This window comes from Peromyscus californicus, unplaced genomic scaffold (genome assembly GCF_007827085.1).
Source record: "Peromyscus californicus insignis strain IS unplaced genomic scaffold, ASM782708v3 Scaffold_3__1_contigs__length_106647218, whole genome shotgun sequence".
Classification (NCBI taxonomy): Eukaryota; Metazoa; Chordata; class Mammalia; order Rodentia; family Cricetidae; genus Peromyscus; species Peromyscus californicus.
The window spans coordinates 76,623,126-76,649,916 of record NW_026294551.1 but is presented as its reverse complement, the minus strand read 5'-3'; the positions used below and the strand labels follow the sequence as shown (position 1 = coordinate 76,649,916).

General features: G+C 41.2%; 1 protein-coding gene across 2 annotated transcripts in view; it reads right to left on the bottom strand.

Moving 5' to 3' along the window:
• Nucleotides 1-26,791, bottom strand: part of Itk (IL2 inducible T cell kinase) — a 121,470-nt gene that overhangs the window by 92,239 nt on the left and 2,440 nt on the right. Inside the window, exons 3-4 of one of the 2 annotated variants that reach the window (XM_052758344.1) lie at nt 7,262-7,409; nt 1,272-1,367 (exon numbers count right to left, since the gene is read on the bottom strand). In XM_052758344.1, the coding sequence (XP_052614304.1) occupies nt 1,272-1,304 (33 nt within the window). In that variant the 5' untranslated portion in view covers nt 1,305-1,367; nt 7,262-7,409. The remainder of the gene's footprint in view (nt 1-1,271; nt 1,368-7,261; nt 7,410-26,791) is intronic. The other variant, XM_052758343.1, reaches the window with a different exon arrangement.

Sequence of the window (26,791 nt, the reverse complement as noted above, 5' to 3'; positions counted from 1 at the left end):
GAGCATTTTAACTAGTTGGGCAGCTCTGCAGTGACTGCTGTCCACTGCACAAAGACGCTTCTCTGACAGAGGTTGAAAGCAGCCCAGGTCTACGGGTATGAACATAAATATAGAGAAGGCTATTTAGCAGCGTGAACAGCCATGGTTCTACCCTAGGACCTAGGACCTGTAGTCGTATTTGCTCAGCCCATGACCTTGAGCTATAGGGACCGAAGGAGGCACTGCTTCCTGCTGTTGTATGTGACCTCTTAAAATGATCAAGAGAAGGGGCATGTGGCCCTTCTTCCTCTCCGTTTTAAGCCCCCACATTCCCTGTGGCTCCTACCCACAGCCTCCGCAGCAGGTCTGCTCAGAGGCGTGTGTGCTCACTAGCACCCCTCAGCCGCCTGGTTCCAACCATGTGGATCTGAGCCCCATCTGCCCCCACTGGGGCTACTCTTGTGACTAAACCCTAACACACACACACACACACACACACACACACACACACACACACACACACACACACGGGCAGCTGCTGGTGAGTTTCTCCACCCTGCAGAGCCCATGAGAACCCCCCAGGAACTGCCTGACTCCTGCTCGGGTGACCACCTGCACACAGCAGCTGTGTGGGGAGTCTGTAGGCCAGGCAGCTCATATGGTGTGTGAGCTAGGAACTTCAACCACGTCCAGAAGCACACATGTTCTGCAGCAGATAGAGCACTGGGTCAGAAAGAAAGGTGTCATGCTAGGCACCTTTTTAGTTCTGTGTTTGTAGTGGCCCTGTAGCCCAAGGTCATAGGCAAAGCAAATACCACTACATTTTCCCTTTTTTTTGTCTAAATAAGAAGGTTCTAAACTTAATGCATACTATGTACAGTGATTATCAAGTATTAGTATCAAGTATCAAACAAAGGGTAATAACAAAAATAAAAATGGAACTACAACCAACAAGAATAACATCAAACAAGAAAGACATGCTAAATGTCCAGAAATGTGCAGGACACAGGTAAATGGCAAATTACCGAGATTACTCCAAAAGTTGTTCTATCTTGAAGATTCTAACTCTAGTACTAATACGTTCTAGCTAAGATACAAGAAGGTTGTAACTGTAACTATCTAGTCTTCAACTCCATCAAAGATCTGAGAAGGAAAATAATAATACCTGAGAAAACAGAAAATGCAAGCAAGCAATTTCTAAAATTCTTGAGAGAATAGTTACTTGTCTATTGTTGTCATAAAGCACCACGACCAAGGAAAGTTGTAGAAGGAAGGGATTATGTGGGACTTACAGTTTCAGAGGGATAGGAGTCCATCACTGTCATGGTGGGGAGCACGGCAACAGACAGGCAGCACAGCCCTGGAACAGCAGCTGAGTCAGTCACATCCTGATCCACAAACAAGAAAGAGAAAGCACACAGTGGATGGCGTGAGTCTTTAGAAACCTGAAGCCCACCTCCGGAGACACACTTTCAACAAGGTCACACCTCCTAATTCTTCCCAATAGTTCTACCAATTGTGGACTTAGTATTCAAATATAAGAGCCTATGGGGGCCATTCTCACTCAAATTACCACAGCTCTCCTGTGCGTCAGGCCTCAAATACAATCAAAAAGCAATTAATTAGTCACTCTGTAACCTAGGTGGAACTACTGCAGCAGTGTGCACATCTTGCCTGGAAAGTGAGTTACTGTAGCATGCAGGGTCCAGTGCTGGGTAAGACCACTAATGTCTTTTCTTTCCCAGCAAGGCTGCTGTATAGCACCTTCTGCTAGAAAAGATAGCCAGCACAGAGGAAGTTTGAGAATGATTTCTCTATGTCCTGTAACCAAAGTGTGGCGTCTTCAGCAGTAGGGTGTCTTACCGTGCAGTTATGAAAGACAACTGAGGGCCATGGTGATAGTCTGTTACTTAGGAGACCTCTGGGACTTCCCTGACCAATGACGTGAAGGGAGAGAGTTTTATGCCTTGTCCTATGATTTACATTTAAAAGCCTTTGTCTTCTAGGAGCAACATTGTCCACTGATGCAGGGCAATTCCACTCATACCTTTTAAAGTTACATTTGGAAAAGATCTTACTAACTCATAGGTTTCCAGAAGGTGTTTCATATATCCTTAGTTTTATTTCACATGCTGCATTAGTTACTTTTCTGTTGCTGTGATAAAATACCATGACTGAAACCAACTTATAGAAGAGAGTTTATTTTGGCTTATCTTTCCAGAAGGATAGTCCATCAAGGCAAAGAAGCAGGTGGTGGTAGAGGAAGGTGGTGGTAGAGGAAGGTGGTAGAGGAAGGTGGTGGTAGAGGAAGGTGCTGGTAGAGGAAGGTGCTGGTAGAGGAAGGTGGTAGAGGAAGGTGGTAGAGGAAGGTGGTGGTAGAGGAAAGTGGTAGAGGAAGGTGGTAGAGGAAGGTGGTGGTAGAGGAAGGTGGTGGTAGAGGAAGGTGGTAGAGGAAGGTGGTGGTAGAGGAAGGTGGTAGAGGAAGGTGGTAGGACCAGAAGCAGGAGCTGTTCACTTCCTTCATCTGCACACAGGAAGCAAAGAGAGGGAGAGCAGAAAGTGAGGCAAGGCTGTGACATCTTAAATCCCCACTCCTGGTGACATACTTTCTCTAGCAGCGCTCTACCTCTTATCTTACAAGTTCCACGACCTTCCCAAATAACACTACTAACGAGAGACCCAATGTTCAAATGCATGAGCCTTTGAGGGAAATTTCTCCATCAACACACCATACCTACCCACAACTTAAATAAATTTTGCTTAAAAATTATTTTTAGCAAAATTTTTATTGGTATACCCATTTAAAACCTATATACCTGAAGTCTCATAAGAATTTTTTGGGCAAAATGCAGGAAAAGTTAAGGTTTCATCTAGATTAGGACTGGCAGGCCATGTTCAGATGACTAAACCTTGCAGACTGAATGAAAAAAAGAAATGAAAAGGAAGGACATGACGGCTCCTAGGTGTGGTGGAGGAGGGGGGTTATTGTAGATATGAGAGAGAATAGCAAGAGGCAGAGTCATCTGGGGGAGTCCAGAGTGAACATGACCCTGAGACATGTAAGAAGCAGGAGGAGAAAGGGGAGAGCCAGGAGACCAAGAGGCCAAGAGGGTAAAGGGTAGAAAAAGGCCAGGTAACCAAAATGACTGCATTATATAGGGGAAGGGCAGCCCAGCCGCTGGCCTGGAGAAGTTTAAGGTGAGGGGTACAGTATGCCAGCCATACCCGATAACAGGTAGGGACTGAGGGATGCTGGGAGAAAGTTGGCAGCCAGGTCCACTTTGATATGCTAAGTAGGCACCTCAGCCATTCGTTCTGGGGTTTGTGACCTAACACAGAGCACTGGATTTTTTTTTTTTTATTAAAAAGAACCAAGTTTGTGCGTGTGCACATGCGTGTGTGCGTGCGTGTGTGTGTGTGTGTGTGTGTGTGTGTGTGCGTGCGCTCGTGCGTGTGTGCTGAAGTTTGATGTCTTCCTCAATCTTCCTCCACCTTATTTTCTGAGATAGTGTGTCACACTGAAACTGAAGCTCATCTGTTCAGCTAGACTAGCTGGCCAATGAACTTCAGGGATCCCTGTCTCAGTGCCTAGATTTTAATGTGTTTGCTAGGGATCCAAACTCAGTTCCTCATGCTCGTGCAGCAAGCACTTTAGTGACTGAGTCATCTCCCAGGCCTTGAATAATGTTTGGAACACACGAATTGCCAGTGTTCTCTATGGCAGTTTTCATGTTAACATGCAAGATCCGAGTTGCTGCATAGAGACTCTACAGCCCGCAGGGTTTAAATATTTACCATCTTGCCCTTTAGAGAAAAAAGCCTGTTGTCCCCTGCTCTAAGAGATGTTAACAGTTCTCCTTCCTCTGATGTATACACACTCTGGAGAAACTCTAAGAAACACTTAGCAGGAGCCAGCCAGAAAAACGCTTGTAGAAAAACACTCTATAATAACAAGACTCTGGACACAGCCCAAACATTCATCAACAGGAAGATTCATAAACTGTGCTGTATGGCTGCAGGGCCCTATTTTCTGACAGTGAAAACAAATGGCAGTTACTCATGCTAGCATGAATGAATTTTATATAACGTGGACTAATACAATTCAGACGGAACGCTTACAGGGGATTCCATCTGTAGAACAGTTAAAAATAGGAGCAGAGGCTGGAGAGATGGCCCAGCTGTGAAGAGCACTGGCTGCTCTTTCAGAAGACTCGGGTTCAATTCCCAGCACCCACATGGCAGCTCACAACCATTTGTAACTCTAGTTCTAGGTGATCTGATGCCCTCTTCTGACCTCTGCAGGCACCAGGCATGCACGTGACACACAGACATACATGCAGGCAAAACACCCGTATACATAAAATAAAATACATTTTAAAATTTAAAAAAAAAGAGCAAACAATGCCTGGAGGAGCTGATGTGCTGAAAACATATAGAAAAACAAAGAAAAGATAAACACAAAATTCAGGATACAGACAGAGTTAAAAGGAGGGATATGTGATGTGAGAGGCACATGCAGAAGCTTTCAGCAACAGAATATCCTAGCTCTTAAGCAAGTGGATGTGCCCATGTAAACTTATCTCCTTTGTATATGTAGAAGACAGCTTTGTGACAAAACACACTATTTGGAAATCTGTCTTTCATAAATATAAAACAAAAAAATTTCAGTGACATTAAAAAGGGATGGTCATAATATGGAGAAAACTATTTCAATATATTTATAAGGGACGAGATGGGCCTGAGAGTATAGCTCAGAGGTATGGCATTTGTCTAGCATGAATGAAGTCCTGGGATCAATCCATAGCATTAAAAAAAAAGAGGAAAGAAAAGAAAAAGGAACCAGGATACTCCACAATAATGTATACTAATTGACTATATAAACGATGTATACAACACAAATAATTCCAAAAGTTTAATGCTGTGTTATATATGAAATTATAAATTTCAAACATTATAAAATTTAAACATGCACTACAGAACTGCTCTGTTATTTAAGTTTTAAACAAATGATATACTCATAATTCCACATGAAATCAGATACTTAACAAAAGATGATAAAAGCTGAACTTGAGAAAAAATTTTGGAACCCATGTGTGCTCATATTGTTTGCACAGTGAAGTTGGGTTTCCAGGGAAACCTGGGGATCTTCTCTGAAGAGTAAATGTGTTGAGGCCGGAGAAATGGCTTTAGGAGTACTTGTTCTTGAAGTGGACCTGGGCTTGATTCTAAGCACTCACACAGCAGCTCATGACTATCTGTAACTCAAGTTCTAGTGGCTCTAACACCCTTTTCTGACCTCTGAAGGCATTACATGGTGCACAGAGACACATTTGTACAAATGCAGCGCTTCTCAATCTGTGAGTCATGAACCCTTGGGATTCAAATGACCCTTTCATAGGGGTCACCTTAGACCATCAGAAAACACAGATATTTACATCACGATTCATAACAGTAGCAAAATTACAGTTATGAAGTGGCAACAAAATAATGTTATGGTTGGGGGAGTCACCACAGCATGAAGAACTGTATTAAAAGGTTGCAGCATGAGGAAGGTTGAGAACTACTGATTCATACACACATACAATAAAATAAATCTAAATTTTAAAAGAGATAAAAGTGTCTACGGAGGTAGAGAGAGAGACAAGGCATCTAAGGGAAGTGGTAGTTTTGCAGTAAATACAGGAAGCCTTTCATAGCTGCACTGGGGGGTTCTTGCAAAAAGTTCCTCCTCATGATTTTCAACATTCAAAGGCCAACAGATTCTGGAAACCCAGGTGGCTTTGGAGTTGATCCTTCAACAACGGGTACAGATGGAAAGAGAGAGGCATACTTTAAAGGTCTGAGCAAGCCTTTGGAGAGCCACTGGGGAATAAGAGAGGTTGGTACACAGGGAAAGGGAGAAGATAAAGTGAGAGTCTGTTCCAAGTCTTCAGTTCACAGCCCGGATCCACAGAGGCTAACCTCTCTTAGCGACAAAAGTTTGGTCTCTGACTCTGTCCCTTCTCCTTGTCCTCCTCTGGCTTTGGGCGCTCCTGCCTTTGGGTGGGGCTGCTTTAACATGACTGAATTTTACCCAGTAGGTAGGGATGCCAAGCAGGCCCACAAGTAACACGCATGCCACCAAAGTGAAATGCAGGCAGGGACTTGGCCACCACAGCGTGTTCTGCCATGTCCCTATCCTCTATGCATCTCCCCTTCTATCTTGGTATGCCATCACAAGAAACATGCACAAATGTCTACGTATTTCAAAGCAACGGGTCTCTTCCTCTGGAGAGAGATATCAATGGGGACATCAGTTAAATCCCCATCAGATAAAGTCTGATATTCTCAGCGGCAGTATGCATCACCATGGCAGCAATTCTGCTGCAAGCGCAATGAGGCAACAGGCAGCTCGATACCGAGCAGTGTTCCACACTTACAGTGCATACTCACACCAGTGCCGAGACAACAATCTCTTGCCAAGAGCAATCACATCACTTACCTGTTCTGTTGGAGAGGTGTCTCCTTATTTACTTTTTCTATGGTTTCTTTGTGACAGTTCTCACTGTGTTGACCAAGCTGGTCAGGAACTTGTTATATAGTTCAGGGTGGCTGGGAAGTCATGAATGTCTTACCTCAGCCTCTTAAATGCTGAGATTTTAAGCACGTACCACTATATCCAACTATGGAATGGAATGCTTAAAGCAGAGGAAACATATGCTAAAAACATTGCACAGGCAAGGTACAGAAGGGGAGCCATGGTGGCTATCAGGTTAATAGTACTGAGAGAGATGCTGAGGGGAGAAAGACGCAGGCGACAGGCAATGTAAAACTTCAAGATCCATATAAGGGAAGCCACTGACCTATTCATTATAAACTGGGGAGACTTGATTGGATTTGCACTTTATAAAGGCCACCAATGGTGGTTGTAAGGAGAAACAATTGGGAAGGGAGTTCATTCTTGGCCTGTGTCACATTCTGTCTCTCACAGTAGGACATATAAAATGAGGAGGTACAAGTGATGTTCTGAAAGATAATTAGAAGTGTCCATGTGGGGTGGACACAAGGATGCACACAGCACTCAGACAGTCCTTCGGTGAAGGTCCTGTGCTGGTGGCAGGTAAGTACTGCTCAGTGACAGCCATCAGCCTCCATTAAGTCTGGGAACTGCTTCAGCTGTCATGAACTCCTTCACCCAAAGTCCAAGTCTTCCTAGAGCTTGCATCAAGAACTGAAGATACAGAGCATGAAGCTTTGGGCATTGAGAATGCACAGAGACTAACCACAGAAGCTCTCCTCTTACCAGAGATTCCTGCAAAGATGCACTGACACCTACTTCCCCTTCAGAGATACTGGTCCTATGGCACTTCCTTCCTGTAGTTCCATCTCAAATCTGCTTCCTGGAGAATGCATATGGTGATATTTTCTTTGTGCACCCCAATAAAGCTTATCTGAAGATCAGAGAAAAAGGTCAGTCACTATATTAAACATAGAAGTCAGGCAATGGTAGCACAAGCCTTTAATCCTAGCATTCATGAGGCAGAGATCTACCCGGATCTCTGTGAGTTCAAAGCCATACTGGGGAACAAGTCCATGCATAGTGAAAAACGCCTTTAATCCCAGCACTAACCATAGAGGTCTGGAGGTCTGTACAGATAGATAGGAAGTCATGTAGTTGGGCAGAGAGAGTAGTGAGATGGCAGGGACAGAAAGGCATATAGACGTGGGTATACAGGAAGTAGCTCTCTTTGGAAGCTGAGGAGTTGGTGAGGTGAGGTTGGCTGTGGCTTGTCCTATTCCTCTGATCTCTCAGTTTTTCGCCCCAATATCTGGCTCCAGGTTCTTTTATTAATAAGACCATTTAGCAATTCATCCTACAAATGCAACCTTTGATATTGTATTAGTGCAACATGTTGGAATCATCTCCTTTCAACTCTACTAACCTTGTGAAATCCAATAAATAGCTAGAAAACATATAGGATCAATTACATGGTTTTGGTTTTAAACATCTTAAAATGAATTATACTTTATTATTACAAAATAATGTGTACTTTGGAAAATTTAGAACATAAAGACATATAAACAGGAAGGAAACAAATATCCTATTGGCATCCAGAAAAAAAATGGACAAGTTAGACTTATACTCCCAAAAAGACAAAGCATATCACTGTGGATATGAAACTTTGCCTTTCATCAAGCAGTGATGAAAAGCCCCAACATCTGGGAATGTGAACGGAGGCCAAGAGGAGATAGAGATTTGTGAAGTGATAAAAGGAGGTCTTCCCAGGTTCCTGTTGGAATAGTGTCACAGGAAGTCCATTAAAAGAATGTATGAATAAAATCTACAGTATCATAGCACAGTGCAATAATGCCCAGTCTTAACCAAAAATCACACATCTTAACCAAGAAATGGGAAGGCCCATAGATAAATGAAGAAAAGATCTATAAAATACCCTGAGGACGGAGATGTAAGATTGTTTGACATGTGTTTTAAAGTATTCTTGACAAAGCAATTGGGAAAGTTCTTGAGACAAATGAAAAAACAGAAATCTCCAGCAAAGAAATAAAATATGAAAAGGAGAAGAACCAAGCGGATGCTTTAGAAGTGGAAGTATGACAGCAGTGAAGGAGGCTGGGGAGAAGGCCAAGCAGCTAAGAGAGTTCACTGCTCTTGCAGAGAGCCGAAGTTTACCTACAAGCACACACACAATTTTTAAAATAGTAAGAAATCTCCATAGCTGAAAAAAAAGCTGTCACTGGGCTCCACAGTAGACCAAATAAAGGAGAGGGAATAATTAGTGAACCAAAAGAAAAAGTAATAGGCATAATGTGATTGAACAATCAGAGAAAATTGGAAACATGAGCAGGACCTCAGGATCCTGTGAAACTAGAACAGAAGACCTAACACTGTACCACTGAGTTCTGAAATGGGAGCAGAGGGGAAGGCTATAGAAATACTAGAAGAAATAACAGCTGAAAGTTCTAAACTGTAATAAAAGAGGAATCTACAGATCCGGTTAGCTAAGTGAATAAAAATGGATTAATATAATATAATATATATATATATATATGCAGACAAATCATAGGCTCTGAAAAACAAATAAAAATAATGAATACCGCTAGAGAAAAATGACACTACACATACAGAGAAAGAAATTCAGACGTCATGAATTTCTCATCTGGAACAGTGGAAGACACAAACAAGTGACACATTTTTCAAATGCTGAAATAAAACAACTGAAAATATCCAACCTTTTTTTGCAAGAAATTTGTCCCTCAGATATGAACATGAAATCAAGACATCTCTTCCTCCTTCTCCTCCTCCTCCTCCTCCTCTCCCCTCTCTGTTTTGTTCTATTTTGTTTTTCCAGACGGGTTTCTCTGTGTAGCCCTGGCTGTCCTGGAACTCACTTCTGCAGACCAAGCTGGCCTCAAGGGATTCACCCGCCTCTGCCTCCTGAATGCTTGGACAAAATGCATGCGCCACTGCTGCCCAGCAAGACATTCTAAATGGAAGGAAAACACACAGACATACACACACACCCCAGGTGGGGGAGGGTGGGGGAGGGAGAGGGGGGGAGAGAAAGGGAGAGGGAGGGGGAAAGAGGGTGAGAGAAAGAGGGAGAGAGAGGGGGAGAGAGGGGAGAGAGAGGGGGAGGGAGGGAGAGAGAGATGGAGGGAGAGAGGGGAGAGGGAGGGAGGGGAGGGGAGAGGAGGGGAGGGGAAGGGAAGGGAGAGAAGAGGAGAGAAGAGACTCATCCAGAAAGATGGTGACACAGGCCAAAAATCTCAACACCTGGGAGGTAGAAACAGGAAGATCAGAAGTTCAAGGTCACCCTACTTGAACACAGTAGGTGATTTGAATGAGACTGGCCCTACAGGTATATATTTTCATGCTTAGTCTCCAGTTGGTGAACTCATTCGAGAAAGACTAGGAGGTGTGTGGCTTTGTTGGAGGAGCTGTGTCACTAGAGGTGGCTTTGAGGTTTCAAAAGGCACACCAAGTTCAGTGTCTCCCTCTCTCCATTTGTGGATCAGGATGCAGGGCTCTCAGCTACTTCTCCAGCACCATGCCTCCTGTTTGCCATCATGCTCCCCGACATGATGATAAGGGACTAACCCTCTGAAACTGGAAGCAAGCTGCTAACTAAATGCTTTCTTCTGTGGGGTCTAGGACACCACAGGAAAACTCACAGAATCAACTAATATGGGCTCACAGGGGTCCACAGAGACTGAACCAACAACCAGGGAACCTGCACGGGACTGACCTAGGGCCTCTGCATATATGTGACAGTTGTGTAGCTTGGTCTTCTTCTGGGACTCCTAACAGCTGGAGCAGGGGCTGTCTTTGACTCTTTTGCCTGCTTTTGGGACCCTTTCCTCTTCCTGAGTCATCTTGTCCAGCCTTGACAGGAGGGGAGGTGCCTGGTCTTACTGCAACTTGATATCCATATTTGCTTGATATCCATGAGATACCTACCCTTTTCAGAAGAGAAACGGAGAAAAGGAGTAGTAGATGGGAGGGGGAGGCAGAGAGGAGGTGGGGGGAGAGACTGTGAGGAGGGGAGGGAGGGGAAACTGCAGTCGGGATGTAAAATAATAATAATAATTTAAAAAAGAAAAAAAAATGCTTTCTTCTGTAAGCTGCCTTGGTAATGATGTCTCTTCACAATGACAGAACATTAAGACACACAGTGAGTTTGAGGGGCTCAAAATGATTTATTTAAATATTTGGGGCTAGATATTAGAAGATGGAAGAATACAGTAAGTAAAAATAAAGGAAAATACACATAGATTTTCCTTCTGTAAGATTTTTCTAAATTGTGTTTGACACCTTCAGGAAAAATTATTATACTTTCTGATGGGTTCTAAATGTTTATAAAGGAAATATCTAAGGTCATTATAGTAAAGTGAAGAAGAGAAGAGGGATATAAAGAGACATAAGATCTCTATATTTTACTTAAACCATTAAAATAACACCAGTAGACTATGAGAAGACATGTAAACACGACAGCATAAAAGAGCTTGAAAAGAGGTCAATCCAGGCCTGGAAGGATGGCTGAGCTGGAGCACTTACTGCTCTTCTCGTGGCTGGACTTCTGTTCTCGGAACCCATGTCAGGTGGCTCACACCCCTACAACTCCAGCTCATGTGAGGTCTAGTGCCTCTGGCCTTGACAGGCACCTGCACTCACAGACACACACCCCCCAACCCTGCCATGCACATAAATAAAAGAAAAAAAAAACCCAACTCTTGACAAAAGAGATATATTTAAAACATTATAGGTAACGCAAAATGAAACTCTAGAAAATGTTAACATAAACCACAGGAAAACAGAAAAAGGACACTATAAACAAAAACACAGAAAACAAAAAAGCAAAATGGCATATGTAAGTTCTGGTACATTAATAATCCTATCAAATATAAATACTCTACATATACCTATTTAAAAAGCATAATCCAATTATATGCTGTCTATAAAAAACCCTCGCTTCACTTCTGATGACATAGAAATATTAAAGGTAAAACAATGAAAACCATATCATGAAAACATTAAAGAAAACAAAAATGGTTATATTAATGTAATTAAGTAGACTACAGAGCAATGAAGACCATCATGAACAAGAGAGACATATTATGTCGTGATTAAGAAACACATAGCTGGGCGGTGGTAGTGCACGCCTTTAATCCCAGCACTTGGGAGGCAGAGGCAGGCAGATCTCTGTGAGTTTGAGGCCAGCCTGGGCTACAGAGTGAGTTCCAGGAAAGGCACAAAGCTACACAGAGAAACCCTGTCTCAAACAAACAAACAAACAAACAAACAACTTAATTTAGCCAGGTGGTGGTGGTGCACGCCTTTAATCTCAGCACTCAGGAGGCAGAGCCAGGTGGATCTCTGTGAGTTCGAGGCCAGCCTGAGCTACAGAGTGAGTTCCAGGACAGGCTCCAAAGCTACACAGAGAAACCCTGTCTGGAAAAAAAAAAAAAGAAAAGAAAAAGAAAAAGAAAGAAAGACATCAAATTGTAATGTGTGCCTGTGATTCCAGCATTCAGAAAGCTGAGGCTACCGGGGATCATGAGTTCAAAGTCATACTGGGATACATCGTGAGACACGGTAGGAGGAAAAAAGGCTGAGGGGCATCAAAGGGACCATGAAAAAAGCAATCAAGCAAGTGTATTCACCGAACAGAAGAGGTATGAAAAATGGGAAGGAAACATTGATTGAACTGAAAGAAACAAATTTACAGTTGTAGTTGAATTTAGATTCGTAGTGCCACATTGCTCTCTCAACAATATAATGAACAACCAGACAAAGATTGGTAAGTATACAGAATACATCAATGGTACTATCCACCAAGAAGATCCAGGTAGTGTTTTCTGAACACTCTACTCACCATTGGTAGAAATGCATTATTTTCAAGTTGTTACAAAATATGTATTAAAATATTCATATTCCAACCTCAATGGACGTAAAAGAGTTGAAATTATACTTTATATTATCTGACTGTAATGAAACCAAGCCAGACACCAATAACAGAAAGATAATAGGAACCAGACACTCCAAATATTAAAAATCACAACAGTACAGTTCTAACCCTCCAAGATCTTAAAGGAGGTCTAAAGTACAGTTTTTGTGTGTGTTTGTTTTAGTGCTAGAGACTGAATTTATTCTACAACTGAGCTGTATCTTCAGTCTTCATGAAGTCCAAAGGGAAATAAGAAATACATATATCTGAAAATAAAAATAATATTGAAAGTTGTGGAATATAGCTAAACCAGTGTGGAGACAAATGTACACATCTTTTGCATATACAAAAGAAGACAGAAGTCTCAATTAAGTGACTTAAGCTCTCATCCAGAAACTAAAATTGTTAAGAGAAAACCCCAAAGCAATCAAATTAAAATCAAGCTGAAACAGAGAAGAAATATGACAAAAGCAGAAAGTCAATGAAATTGAAAATGAGAAAACAGATTAAAGAGATGGTTGTTTGAAAGTAAAATTGACAAACCTATAGTGAAATGAACAAAGAGAGAACAGGAAAGACTCACATGGCTAGTATCACAGATGAAACCAAAAATGCTCACACAGACCCTGGGGACATGAAAAAGATACCAAGGGGACTCTATAAGCAGAGTACACAGATGCTCCAGAACTTCCATAAAGTGTACCAGTCTTTGCAAAGAAAAAAACTCTCACACATGTACAAACACAAGATAGATATTAAACTGGTATTTTAATTTAACTCCCTACAAACCTAATCAAGATGGTTTCAATGGAGAACTCTACCTCCAGCTAAAAGAAATAAACCCTGAGCGTACATCTGTTTACAGATCTACTACCGAGAGAATGTTGGGCTTGTAAGGCACTCCATTTGGAAGTTTGTCTTCTTTCTGGCACAAAATGGCCTACTGGGCAAAGAACTGCCCTTGCCTCAAATGCTAACAATATGAATGTTGTCCTTTCTGGATGAGCAGGACACAAGGAAAAGTGACTACTGAACTTTGCCAAGACAGGGTAAGATGGTCTTTCAAAATTCCTGCTTCTGAAAATATTCTAGGCCTACAGCCAAAATAGATGCCCCAGTGGTGCTGAGAACTTCAGGTGACTGTCCAGGCTGCCAGCTGTCTCTGTCTATTATCGCAAAATTTTCAGAACTTGCTTGCTTGCATTTTCTGTTTTCTCAGGTATTATTATGTTTCTCTCAGATCTTTGATGGTGTTGAAGACTAGATAATTACAGTTATGATCTTCTCATATCTTAGCTAAGAACATTTCAGATACTAAAGTTAGATTTTTTTAGAATAGGACAGCTATTGGAATAATCTCTGTAACATGCCATTTACCTATGTTCTGGACATCATGGATTTTAGCATATGTCTCTTGTTTGATGTTGTTCTTGCTGGTTGTATTTCTAATTTTGTTTAGGTTATTACCTTTCCCCTTTCCTGGAATACTTGATAATTGTTCCTATTGTATATAGTTTTATATTAGGTTAGAACTTTCTTATTCAGACAAAAGGGGGAGATGTAGTGGATAGCTGTTCTGTCTATGACCTTGAAGCACCACCTCTAGAGATGTAGCAGGTAACTGCTCTACTTGCATATGACCTTGAAGTACATGCCCTTGGGGCGTGGCCTCATGGCCACCCTTAAGACCTGAGATGCACGTAGGCACGCTCTCTTTGCTCCCTCGTGGGACTTGGATGTTGGGACAGTCTCAGGCACAGAAGAACAGCATGGGACCTTGCTTCTCATTTTCCAGGACTCTGCAACAATTCCTCTGTTCAGTCTTGTGGGTTTTCCTTTCTTAATAAATCTCTTTGCCCTTTAAATAGACTCCATGGATTTCTCTCTATACTCTGGAGGCTAAGGGAGAAGGGAGAAGGAATGGAGGGGAGAGAAGGGAGGAAGAGCAACTTAACACAATGTCTTCTAGAAGGTAGAATACTTGTTCATTTATCTCATAAAGCTAGTAGTGTTCTGATTTCCAAAACCAAAGAAACTAATAAGAAGGGCTGGGCACGGTTATACATACATGTAAGCCCGGCATCACGGGGACTGAGCATCAAGATATTGAATTAAAGGACAGAGATACACAGTGAGATCTTGTCTCAAATAAGTAGAAAGGGAGCTGGAGAGATGCCTCAGTGGTTAAAAGCTCTTGTTGCTCTTGTAGAAGACCTGGGTTTGGTTTTCAGCATCCACATGGCAGCTCACAACCATCCATAATTCCAGTATCAGGGGATATGACACCTCTTCTGACCTTTGCAGGCATTAGAGATGCATGTGATGCACACACATACATGTGGGCAAAACACTCATACATATGAAATTAAATTTTTTTCTAAAAAGGTAAAACAATATTTTTAAAGATGAAAAAGGGAGGAGAAAGAAGAGAACTGTGGACTAACGTCCCTCATGAGTACAGACACAGATCTCCAGCAAAATAGTAGCAAACAGGATTCAACCGTGCATAAAATAATTATATACTACAACCAAGTGGGTTTTATTCCAGAAATATCTTAAATCAATAGATATAATCACCACATGGAGAGGCTATGGGAAAAAAATCCCATAGTCACATTAATCTGTGAAAAAGAGTAAATGACAAAATTCAACACCTTTTCACAATGAAACATCCCATGTAACAAATAAAACTTCAATATGAAACAGCACAAAACATTTGAGCTCACATTTTACTTAGTGATGAAGGCCCATGCTTCTCTAAGACCAAGAGCAAAGTAAGAATGTCCACTTATTACATTTACACAGCAGAGTGCCAGGAGTTGTGGGTAGTGCCCTAAGCAATAACATAAAATCAAAAACATACAGATGAAAAAGGAAGAAACAGAACTGTCCTTAGGTGGAGATAACATGAGCACTATACAGGAACTCCCTAGGTATTTACAATACAGTTCCAAGAACTGATAAGTGAGTTGACTTGAGTTCACGGAATATAAAACACAGATATTTACCCGTAAATCAAAAAACCTGTACACAGCATTGAGGGAAGAAATGAAAAAGCTCTAAGTCAGTGGATAGATACATGCAGTTTATGAATTCAAAGTTTCAACATTTCTGTCTTTACCAATGTGATTTCCAGGTATAACGTGCTACAAGTTAAAACCCTAATAAGATATTTTGTAGAGACAAAATGATGAAAAAATGTGTATGTATGAGAAATAAACTCAACTATCCAGAATAACTATAAAAATAACCAAGTATTAGGGATACGTCTACTGAATTTCAAACACTGTACAGTGGTAGTCACCAAGACTAAGTGGCCTAAGTGGAGGAATACACACCATGCTGAATGGGACACAATGGGAAACTCCGAAGTATGTTAATGTAGAGACGACTGGCATATTCCTTACGAAGGTGCCAAAGCAATTCAGTGGGAATTCAAGAGCCCTTTCAACATATGGTACTGGATAGCAACAAACTAAGAACATGTAAATTCTGATTTAGTCTCAAACCTTATTAAAAGGCACTCAAAGTGAGTCAAAGACTTATTCAAGATTTACTTAAAACAAAATTATAAGAAATGTAAGAAGAAACCATAGGAGATGTTAAAACTGTAGTCCATAAAGGAAAACAAACTGGTCATCTGCACTTCCTCAATATTAAAAACACTAGTCCTTTGAATGATCTTGTTAACCAAATAAAAACAAATTGAAAACTCAAAAAATAATAATATTTGTAAATCAAACAGCCCACAGAGGAACAGTTTCTATATTTTAAAACTATCAAATGTCAGCACTAAGAAAACAACTTGGGGTTGTAAAGATGGCTCATCAGTTAAGAGCACACGCTGACCAAAGAGAGATATCTGAGTTTGGGTCCCAACACTCACATCAGATGGCTCAAAGCCACCGCCAACTCCATCTTCAAGGGATCTGATGCCCTCTTCTGGCCTCTGTGGGCACTGCACTCATATGCACAATCCCCTTACACACACAATCAAAAACAAAAGTATTTTAAAAATAAACAGTCCAGTCAAAAAACGGGCAAAAGGTATAAAAAAAATGCACCAAAGAATAAATAAAAAGAGTAAATAAATCCATAAAATCCTTTAGGGAAATGCTAATTAAAACCACAATGTTATAACTCTGTGTATCTATGAAAATAGTTAAAGTAAAACGTAATAAATAAGCAGGAAAAATACAAAAGAGTGATGCAGAGCAGGAGAAATTATGACAGTTATCTGTATTTGTTGATAGTGGGCATGTAAAGAGGCACAGTCATTGTGAAAAACAGTTTAGTAGTTTTTGTTTTTGTCTTTGTTTTTCGAGACAGGGTTTCTCTGTGTAGTTTTGGTGCCTGTCCTGGATCTCGCTCTGTAGACCAGGCTGGCCTCAAACTCCCAGAGATCCATCTGGCTCTGCCTCCTGAGTGCTGGGATTAAAGGCGTGCGGCACCACTGCTGCCTGGCTAGTTTAGTAGTTTCTTAAATACCAAATTCGTAAATGTTTTATAGCAATTTTACCCCTCGGTATTTTTCCCTGAGAAATGAAAATGTACCTCAATATGAAAATCTTTAGACAAATGTTTATGGCAGCTTTCCACATAATAAAAAATAGCCCTGAATGACACTGATTCTAAAGTTTATACTGACAAACTGATTCTAAAGTTTATAAGGCCAGAAAATCTAGAATGCATCCAATGTAATACTGGGAGAAAGTAAAGCTGAACAGTTAACAGTACCAGATTTCAAGATTTATCACCAATTATTGGAATAGCACAAAGCATCATTGTTGAAACAGTTAACAAACCCAGAAAAAGACTAACTTTGGGTAAAGAAGCAAAAGCAGTTCACTGGAGGCAGGATACTCTTATCAGTGAATGGAAGCAACTCGACATCCAAAGACCTTGACCCATCACAAAACCGAGCAAAACAAGTCACAGCCCTGCCTGTAAAATGTGAAAGTGTATCACCAACAAACACATAATCCATGAAAACTGTGGGACACCTGCTCTCACTTTTTCTCCCAAGGTACTCTTGAGGAGGGAGAAGTGAGAAATACTTAGCTAGAAATATAGAGGGAGAGAGACAGAAACAAAGGATAGCCTCATGAGGGCCTGGATCAAAACCCACTGGTTCCTTCCGTTTCTGCTAAAGGACTTTTAAAGGAGTGCTAAGGGGTGGAGCAAATGACCTCCTCCCAGCACAGCCAAGTGCAGAACATTCCAAATACCTGATAACCACACACGGGGGGCAAGCCATCCCCTAATGCAGCTCTGCTATGTAAAGCAAGCTCAGATCTCACTAGGAAACCTTAGTGGGCTCCCACAGAAAACACGAGCCAGTCTTGATTAAAACAACAATAACTACCCCATCTGTTCTATGAAAGACACCATTGGAAGATGAAGATAAGCTACAGAGTGGGATAAATAATTTGCAAAAAAACTTATCTGATAAAGGTTGCTACCTCAAATATTCAAAGAACTCTTCAAAGCAAACAGTAAGGATGGGTGAGATGGCTCAGCAGGTAAAGGTAAAGGTGTTTGCTCTGCAAGTCTGCCGGCCTGAGTTCCATCCCTGCAGCCCACAGAAACACAGAAGGAGACCCAACTCCACAAAGTTGTCCTCTGACCTCCATGTGTGCTCAGTGGTATCTGAGCAATCACCTGCCTTCACATCATATACACATGTTTATCAATAAATAAAGTTGAATAAATAAGTAAACAATAAAAACTAAGCACACTGACTAAAGAATAACCACATGCCTGAACAAAAAAGATTCACAGGAGACAAAGAAGCAGAAGGAAAGATGGTCAATGTCTACAGCATTATCAAGTTACAATAAGGAGATATGACTGGTTCTACTGGAGTTGCTAAAATTGTACAGTTACTGTGGAAGACAGTTCAGGGGTTTGTTGTTGTTGTTGCTGTTTTTTAAAAAGCTAAAAATACTCTTGCCATGAGATCCAACAATCACACTCACTAGTATTTACCAAAATGAAAACTTAGATTGACATAACAACTTAGAGACTGAGGCTTACAGAAGTCACATCCATAATTTCTAAAACCCGAAAGCAAATAGGATGCTCTTCCACAGCTGAATGGGTAATGAGGTAGGTCCAAGATGCAACATTATTAAATGGTAAAAAAGAAAAAAAAAGAGGAAGAATTTTAAATTAAGCAGAAGAAAACTACAGAAAAAAAAAGAGGAAGAATTTTAAATTAAGCAGAAGAAAACTACCAGAAAACACTAAAAATGACTCCAACTACATGACATTTTAGGAAAGGGGAAATCAATCAGATAGTAAAAAGGTCAGTGAATTCCAGGGACTTGGGGGGAGGGAAGGATAACTGGTAGAGTTCAGGGGATTTTTAGGACAGGGAAACTATTTTCTTGGGTATTAGGGTAGGTATATGCCATTATACATTTTGTCAAACCCACAGACTGTCCAACACCAAGTGTGAACCTGAAGTGGACTATGGACTTTAAGTGCTGATGATGTATGCACAAATGTGGTTCACTAGCATCAACTGTACCATTCTGAGGCGGGACGCTGATGGTGGGGAGGCTCTCTGTATGTGCCAGGAAGGAATTTAGTAGAACTTGGCATTTTCTACTCAGTTTTGTTGTTAGCCTAACACTATTTCACAAAACAGTCTAGGGTAGCGGTTTTCAACCTGTGGGTCGTGACCCCTTTTGAAGGTCACATATCATATATAGTGCATATTAGATTTTTTACATTATGATTCATAAAAGTAGCAAAATTACAGTTATGAAGTAGCAACGAAGTAATTGTACGGTTGGGGGTCACCCCAACATGAGGAACTGGATTAAAGGCTGAGAACCTCTGGTCTAAGGTAAGGGATGTGCTTCGTGGTAGATAGCTCGCTCACTGAGTATGTGCAAGGCCCTGACTTCAATCCTCAAGACCGAGAAAATAGCTAACAAATAAATTAGTGGACAAATAAATACAATTCAAGGAGAAGGCTGGTTAGAGAATCGCAGTGCCTTTTCCTTGGATCCTGGGAAGGCCAGCTTTTCTCTCCTTCAGATGTGACTCTCCAAAGGTTCTATGAAGTTTCTGAGACTGCGGTATTTCTGTTATTAATAACACATACACAGGGGGTTCCAATGGAATGAGCCAACACCAAATCTCAAAGGACTTTTAGTGATCAGAGGACTTGTAAAATCATGAAATCTCAACGAGAAAGTAAGGTTCCTAGTGCTGAAAGTAGGCAGGAGGTGAGCATCGGAAGCCCCAGCTGACGCCTGGACTTACAGGTGACTGGCTTTGCCTGACAGTCTCATTTCACCGAGAGGAGATACGGCTCACCTGAAGTTGCCCATCACATTAGCCAAACTCAGGTCTCCTGAATTTCAGGCCAGGACTTTCCATACTTTGCCCCACCCTGACTGAACAGGAAATTTCTCAATCCACATTGATAGACATAGGAGGTCAAACTGGTAATCAGTTGGTGGGAAATACGGAGACAAAGGAAAGCAGATACAGAAGGCAGATAGCCAAGTCCTGTGCATGCTTTATGCTGGTGTCTGACGTGGCGGAATAATCGTTTTTATCCACCACGTTATTATGGGTGTTTTTGTCTTAAATCTTACTTTTTGAATTTTTAATTAAAATATTACTTATCTTAATATTGTCCCTTGCCCCCCTTTTTGGTTGTGCTGGAGATTAAATCAAGAACCTCAAGAATGGTGATCAACAAGCTACATCCGAATTCTCCCTCCCCCGAGTGTCTTTGTATGCACCTTCACACTGTGAAGATTTGTCATTCTGATTGGTTTAATAAAAAGCTGAATGGCCAATAGTTAGGCAGGATTTCCAGGCACAGAGGAGGCTGGGAAGAAGAAAGGAGTCACCAGCTGATGCAGGGGAAATGGACATGCAGGTAGACAGGTAAAAGCTACGAGGCACGTGGCAACATGTAGATGAACAGAAATGGGTTAATTAAATTATAAGAGCTAGTTTGAAACAAGCCTAAACTATAGGCTGAGTCTTCATAATTAATAATAAGTCTCCGTGTCGTTTTTTTGTGAGCTGGTGGCCCAAAGGAAAGTCTGACTACAATCTGAATTGACTAAACAGACTGTAAGGGTCTGTATCATAAAATCTGTCCTTGTCCACGGGACACCAGGTTCTGAAAACTTGCATTGAAGACCTGAAGCAGAGTGGATCAAAGGGGTAAAGATTCCTGAGAACTGCAGAGAGGTAACACTGGCCTTGTGGTGGGTGGATCACTGGGTCTGGACAGTGGCGTCTGTTTACTTGGTGAACGATACATACTTGATGACTCAACACTAGAAGATCAGTACATAAACTCTGAAAGCCTAAGAGCCCTGCCACCCCTGCCATCTGGGGAATAATGCCAGTCTTCAAATGGGAAGGGTCGTGTAGGCTCCCTTTCAATGGTGTCATTGGACTATATAGGGAACCCGTCCTTATTTAAAATGATATTTTGGCTATCATGGGTGTTTTTGTCTTAAATTTTACTTTTTGAATTTTTAATTAAAATATTACTTGTCTTAATATTGTCCCTTGCCCCCCTTTTTGGTTGTGCTGGAGATTAAATCAAGAACCTCAAGAATGGTGATCAACAAGCTACACCCGAATTCTCCCTCCCCTGAGTCCAGGCAGCTCATCTTTGTATGCACCTCCTATCTGGGACACGTGGAAGTGTTTTCTTCTTACTTTCGCTTTTATCCATATCCATCTCTCAACAAAACAATATTCTACACTGGCTATCTGTGCTATGTGGCTACATCCAAGATTGTCTGAGCTAATTAATGCCCAGGTAGGCCAGCCACTTACCCACAGCTGTAGAAATAAAACTGGTGCACAATTACAACTTAATAAAAACAAGGGCAGTGAGACGGAAGACAACACGGGGGGCCATGGTGGTGGTATTGAAGCACTTCCAGCTTTTCCAGTTTCCCCGCATTTGGAACCAAAGAGCCAGAAAACAACTTCTCTGTGAGATGGGCGACTCGGGATTCACTGAAGTTTATTATAGGACAGACAGCGGACAGACCCAGAGAGCCTGGTTATCCAAACAGAGGGTGAGGAATAGCTCATCGACACCAAGCACACAGCAGCCTGGCGGTGCTGTGTGTAACAGATGGAAAGTGGGAGACAGTAGAGGAGATTAGCACAGAAGCCCTCAGCAGCCTGAATTTAGCTGAGCTGGTTACTGCTGCCCCCTGCTGGTAAGAAAACTGTAAGGAGCAAAGCAAACTGCCCTTCCCATCCACGGCTGTACCAGGTCTGGCTTGTTGAGGTGGTTAGTGATAAGTTTGTTCACACCAATAAGGCAACAGCAACAGGAACAAAAACAAATGGTTATTAGGGACTGAAGCCATACTTCAGACCTCAGAGGAAAGTTCATTAGCAATAATTTTTCAGGTTATATATATATGAATGTATGTATGTATACAAATGCATATGCATACATATGTACATACTACATGGTACTATATATAACTACAGTACATGATATGAACAAGCAGATACTGAAAACAACTATTTTCATTTACTAGCTTCCAATTCTTCTACAGAGACCGATTAGCAGGCTGAAAATACAATGTAACTGACTGACAACCCACAGGTTATTATTTATGAACCCATCTTTCTAACAATGGTACTATAATACCAGCAAAGTCAGTGAAGTGCTGGAAAAGTTAGGTTTTTATACACAAAAATAATAAACAAATGGAACCTTTGATTCTTACCTAAACTATACATGAAAGTAAATCTGCCCAAAGTTAGAAACCTCAATGCAACACTTAAAATCATAAAGAACAATCCCTCACAATGTTTTGCTGTGGGATGTTCTGTATGTCAAATGTGTTGCTGATTAGTCAATAATTAAAACACTGATTGGCCATTGGCTAGGCAGGAAGTGTAGGCGGGACAAGGAGGAGAATAAAGCTGGGAAGTGGAAGGCTGAGTCAGAGAGACAATGCCAGCCACCACGATGAGAAACAGCATGTGAAGATGCCGGTAAGCCACGAGCCATGTGGCAAGGTATAGATTTATAAAAATGGATTAATTTAAGCTGAAAGAACAGTTAGCAAGAAGCCTGCCATGGCCATACAGTTTGAAACCAATACAAGTCTCTGTGTTTACTTGGTCGGGTCTGACGGCTGTGGGACTGGCAGGTGAGAGAGATTTGCCCTGACTGTGGGCCAGGCAGGAAAACTCCAACTACAAATGGTGTCCAACGTGGTGGCAAGAGTTTCCACCTAAAACCTGAGAAAAGATTCTAAAACGGAGCTAAAAACAGTTCCTAATTGTCTCTCTCAAATGAGCGGCAGCTGCTGGTTTGAGCTACTGGTGGGTTCCTAGCGTGCGTGCTTGACCTGCCTGTGGTGGGAATGAGGCCTTTGCAAGTGGCACTTTGAGCTGCATGGTGGATTTAGCCTTTGCTAGTGCAGAGCAAAAGGGGAGGTTTCTGGGCTACACGCTGCTTGGCTAAAAGCATAGACCCCCGATAGCTCCCAGAGCTGGCGGTAAACCATGGCCATGTTGGGAAGCTGAGGTGGGTGGATCCAGCAGCCACAGCTGCTGCAGTTTAAGGCAATAGATTTACAATAAGACAGATTCAGATGTAATAGTTTACAATGTGTGTAAAAGATACGTAGGCTTGAAAGAGACAAAAAAGATGATATATAGAGTTATAGAAACAAATACATAGTTTTAAAAAATAAAGTCTTTAAAGAGACAGTAAAGGTAGTATAAAAAATAAGCCACGTAAAAATGGATATTACACAGAGAATCTGCATTGTGTTGTCTTTGGGACTTTTAACTGCAGAAAAACATTTGATTGTAAAAGCTGTTGAGTTATGCCAAAATGTATATTTTAAAGGTACCTTGACTTCAAAATTTGGATATAAGGATATGTTACTTTGGAAAGGAGACTCTGCTTTTGTTTCCACAGAAAGCCAGAGGCTATGGATTTATTCCAGATTAAGACACCTCAGGTTTGACCAGCCAAGACCCCCTGAAAGGTCTCCGATGACACCATGGCCCAGATGATCCAACATCCAGAATGGTTTGAAGGCAACTGGCTCAGATGATACACCCTCATGGACTATTCCATAATCCTAAAATTTTCTTTGTTTCCCCATAAGATACAGCGCCCCCCTCCAGCAGGAAGTAGTAAGAGAAGCTACGCCCAAATTCCCAAATTGTATGTAATTTTACTTTGTTAAGGTTAAAACCTTCCTTTTTTTTTTTTTTAAAAAAAGGGGGGAAGTGCTGTGGGATGTTCTGTATGTCAAATGTGTTGCTGATTAGTCAATAATTAAAACACTGATTGGCCATTGGCTAGGCAGGAAGTGTAGGCGGGACAAGGAGGAGAATAAAGCTGGGAAGTGGAAGGCTGAGTCAGAGAGACAATGCCAGCCACCACGATGAGAAACAGCATGTGAAGATGCCGGTAAGCCACGAGCCATGTGGCAAGGTATAGATTTATAAAAATGGATTAATTTAAGCTGAAAGAACAGTTAGCAAGAAGCCTGCCATGGCCATACAGTTTGAAACCAATACAAGTCTCTGTGTTTACTTGGTCGGGTCTGACGGCTGTGGGACTGGCAGGTGAGAGAGATTTGCCCTGACTGTGGGCCAGGCAGGAAAACTCCAACTACAATGTTTGGTTAAGCAAAGATTCTTGGACAGGATGCACAAAGTATGAGCCTTGAAGGAAAATAATTGACAGGGCTGGAGAGTTGGCTCAGCTGTTAAGAGTGTCTATTGTTCTTGCAGATGATACGGATTGGATTTCCAGCTCCCACATGGTGGCTCACAACCATCTGTATCTCTAATCCCAGGGGGTCCAAAACCCTCTTCTGGCCTCTGTGGGCACCAGGCATGCATGTGTTGTGCATTACGTACATGTAGGCAAAACACTCATACATATAAATAATGAAGTAAGTAAATTTAAAAACTAAGAATTGCTAGGACTTCACTGAAGCTAAGAACTCTTGCCGTTTAAAAGATAGCTATGAGGAAGGTTAAAAGATCAGTCATAAGTTCTAAGAAAATATTTATGAGACATATGCAATAAACAACTTATTATTAACGTGTGTGTGTGTGTGTGTGTGTGTGTGTGTGTGTGTGTGTGTATACTCACAACTCAACAGAGAAGACAAGCCAATTTTTAAAAAGGATAGAAAAACTCAAGCAGCTCACTGGAGAAAAGATGCATTTGACAAATAGCAAAGAAAAGATTCCTAACACCAAATGATGGCAGATTAAACCACTGCTCACCTATTGGAATGGCAAAGCAAAAACCCAATTAACAAGGGCACACTGAAGATGCAGAGCAATTACAGCCCAAAGGTTTGTACATTATATTCACTTATCTCTGTGATGGGGGGTGGTTGGGGGGACGACATAAGGAGGAATGTGCATGCTACAAGAGGTTTTGATAGGTTCCTTTCAAACTCCAACTGAAGACCATCATGGAGACCTCAGTGTTGTTCCAATTGCTGTTTCCATTACCTCTGCAACATTCACCTCTTTCCACTATTCATAGCTGATTTCCAAGGTCACCATCTGTCACTCCCCTAAGTACGCTCTGCCAAGCAGCTAGCTGGCCTCAGCCCACACTATGATTGCACTAGTCTGCATTACTTTGTCCCCACAGCCCTTATCACTATTTGAGGTTCTTATGTTTGCATCCTGTTGTCTCTCCATTAGAAGGTTGGACACATGTCTTTCACCTTCTAAAACAGTGCCTGGCATAACGGACACACCATAAAGATGTGTTGAATAACTGTATTCCTTGTTAAACTTAAGGCATAAATTTTCCATTCAGATCTTGCAGATTCAGTCAACCACAGATTAAAATAAGTGTTTATTACACCCGTATTTTCACCAGCTTCTCTCATGACATGGATTTCGTAGCCACTACTCATTCGTATTTTACTGGAAAGAACACCAACATGAGAATCAAGAGGCCAACAGTCTACCTTGGTTATGTCACTAGCTGTATGACATTTGCACTTTGGGCCACTTCCAGAAATTTATCTCAGCAGGAGAAAAAAAATGAGTGCAAAAACAAGTGTGAACTAAGTATGCACATAGTCCAGTGATCATGATAGCAAAAACTGGAAGGAAGTAATGTCACACAGCAGAACTATGGCTATGCAGACTGTGGTCTATCTGTTAAATCACTATAGCTTCATTTGAAACTGATGTCCATAGAGTAGTCCTCATATATCTAAGGTTTTGCTTTCAATTGCTCATGGACAAATATGACATAAAGATACTAACTGGAAAATTCCAGACATAAACTTATGTTTTAAAGTGTGCACCAGTTTGAACAGAATGGTACAGAGTGTCCAGTTTTGGCCTGCTAGAGTTGTGAATTATCGCCTTGTCCAGAGTATAGATGCTATATATGCTACCTGCCCTGTCGTCTCTTAGTAGACACATCAGTTACCAGATTTTCTGTTACATTATTGTTGCATTTGTGCTCAAGTAATCTTTCTTTTACTTAATAATGACCCCAAAGTGCAAGAGGAATCAATCTTGCTATTCACATATGTCAATGGGAAGTCATAAAGTATTTCCTATAGGTGAATTAGTGATATGATAGAGACTACACTCACAAATTTTATTATATATGTTGTTATAATTATTTTATTCCATCATTAGTTATTGTGGTTCATTTTACTGTACTTTTATTGTGGTTCATTTTACTGTACTTATTTATAAATTAAACTTTATTATCGGTGGGTATAATAAAACTGTATACTATATACAGGGTTAGGAACTATCTGTGCTTTCAGATACTCACTAGTGATCATGGAATAGATCCCCTGAAATTACAGGAGACAGAGTCATTTTGTTATTTATTCAATAAATATTTCTTGAGTACTTACCCATCTCAGACATTGTTCCAGGTGCTGACAATATAACAGTGAATGAAACAGGAAAAGTTTCTATGCTCATAAACTTGTATTCTGATGAAGACAATAAAATAAACAAATATGCCACCTAAAGATGATTTCAGTTGATGGCAAGTCCTAGGAAGGATGTTTAGTACATTTTAAAATGTTTGGGCCATGGTAGGGGCATTAGATTTCATTTTATATGTTATAGAAACTTCCTTGGAGCCGGGCAGTCGGTGGCGCATGCCTTTAATCCCAGCACTCAGGAGGCAGAGTCAGGAGGATCTCTGTGAGTTTGAGGCCAGCCTGGTCTACAGAGCGAGATCCAGGACAGGCACCAAAACTACATGGATAAACCCTGTCTCGAAAAACCAAAAAACAAAACAAAACAAACAAACAAAAACTTCCTTGGAGAATTTTGAACAAGCTCAATCTTTTACTTTAGAACAGTGTAGGGAG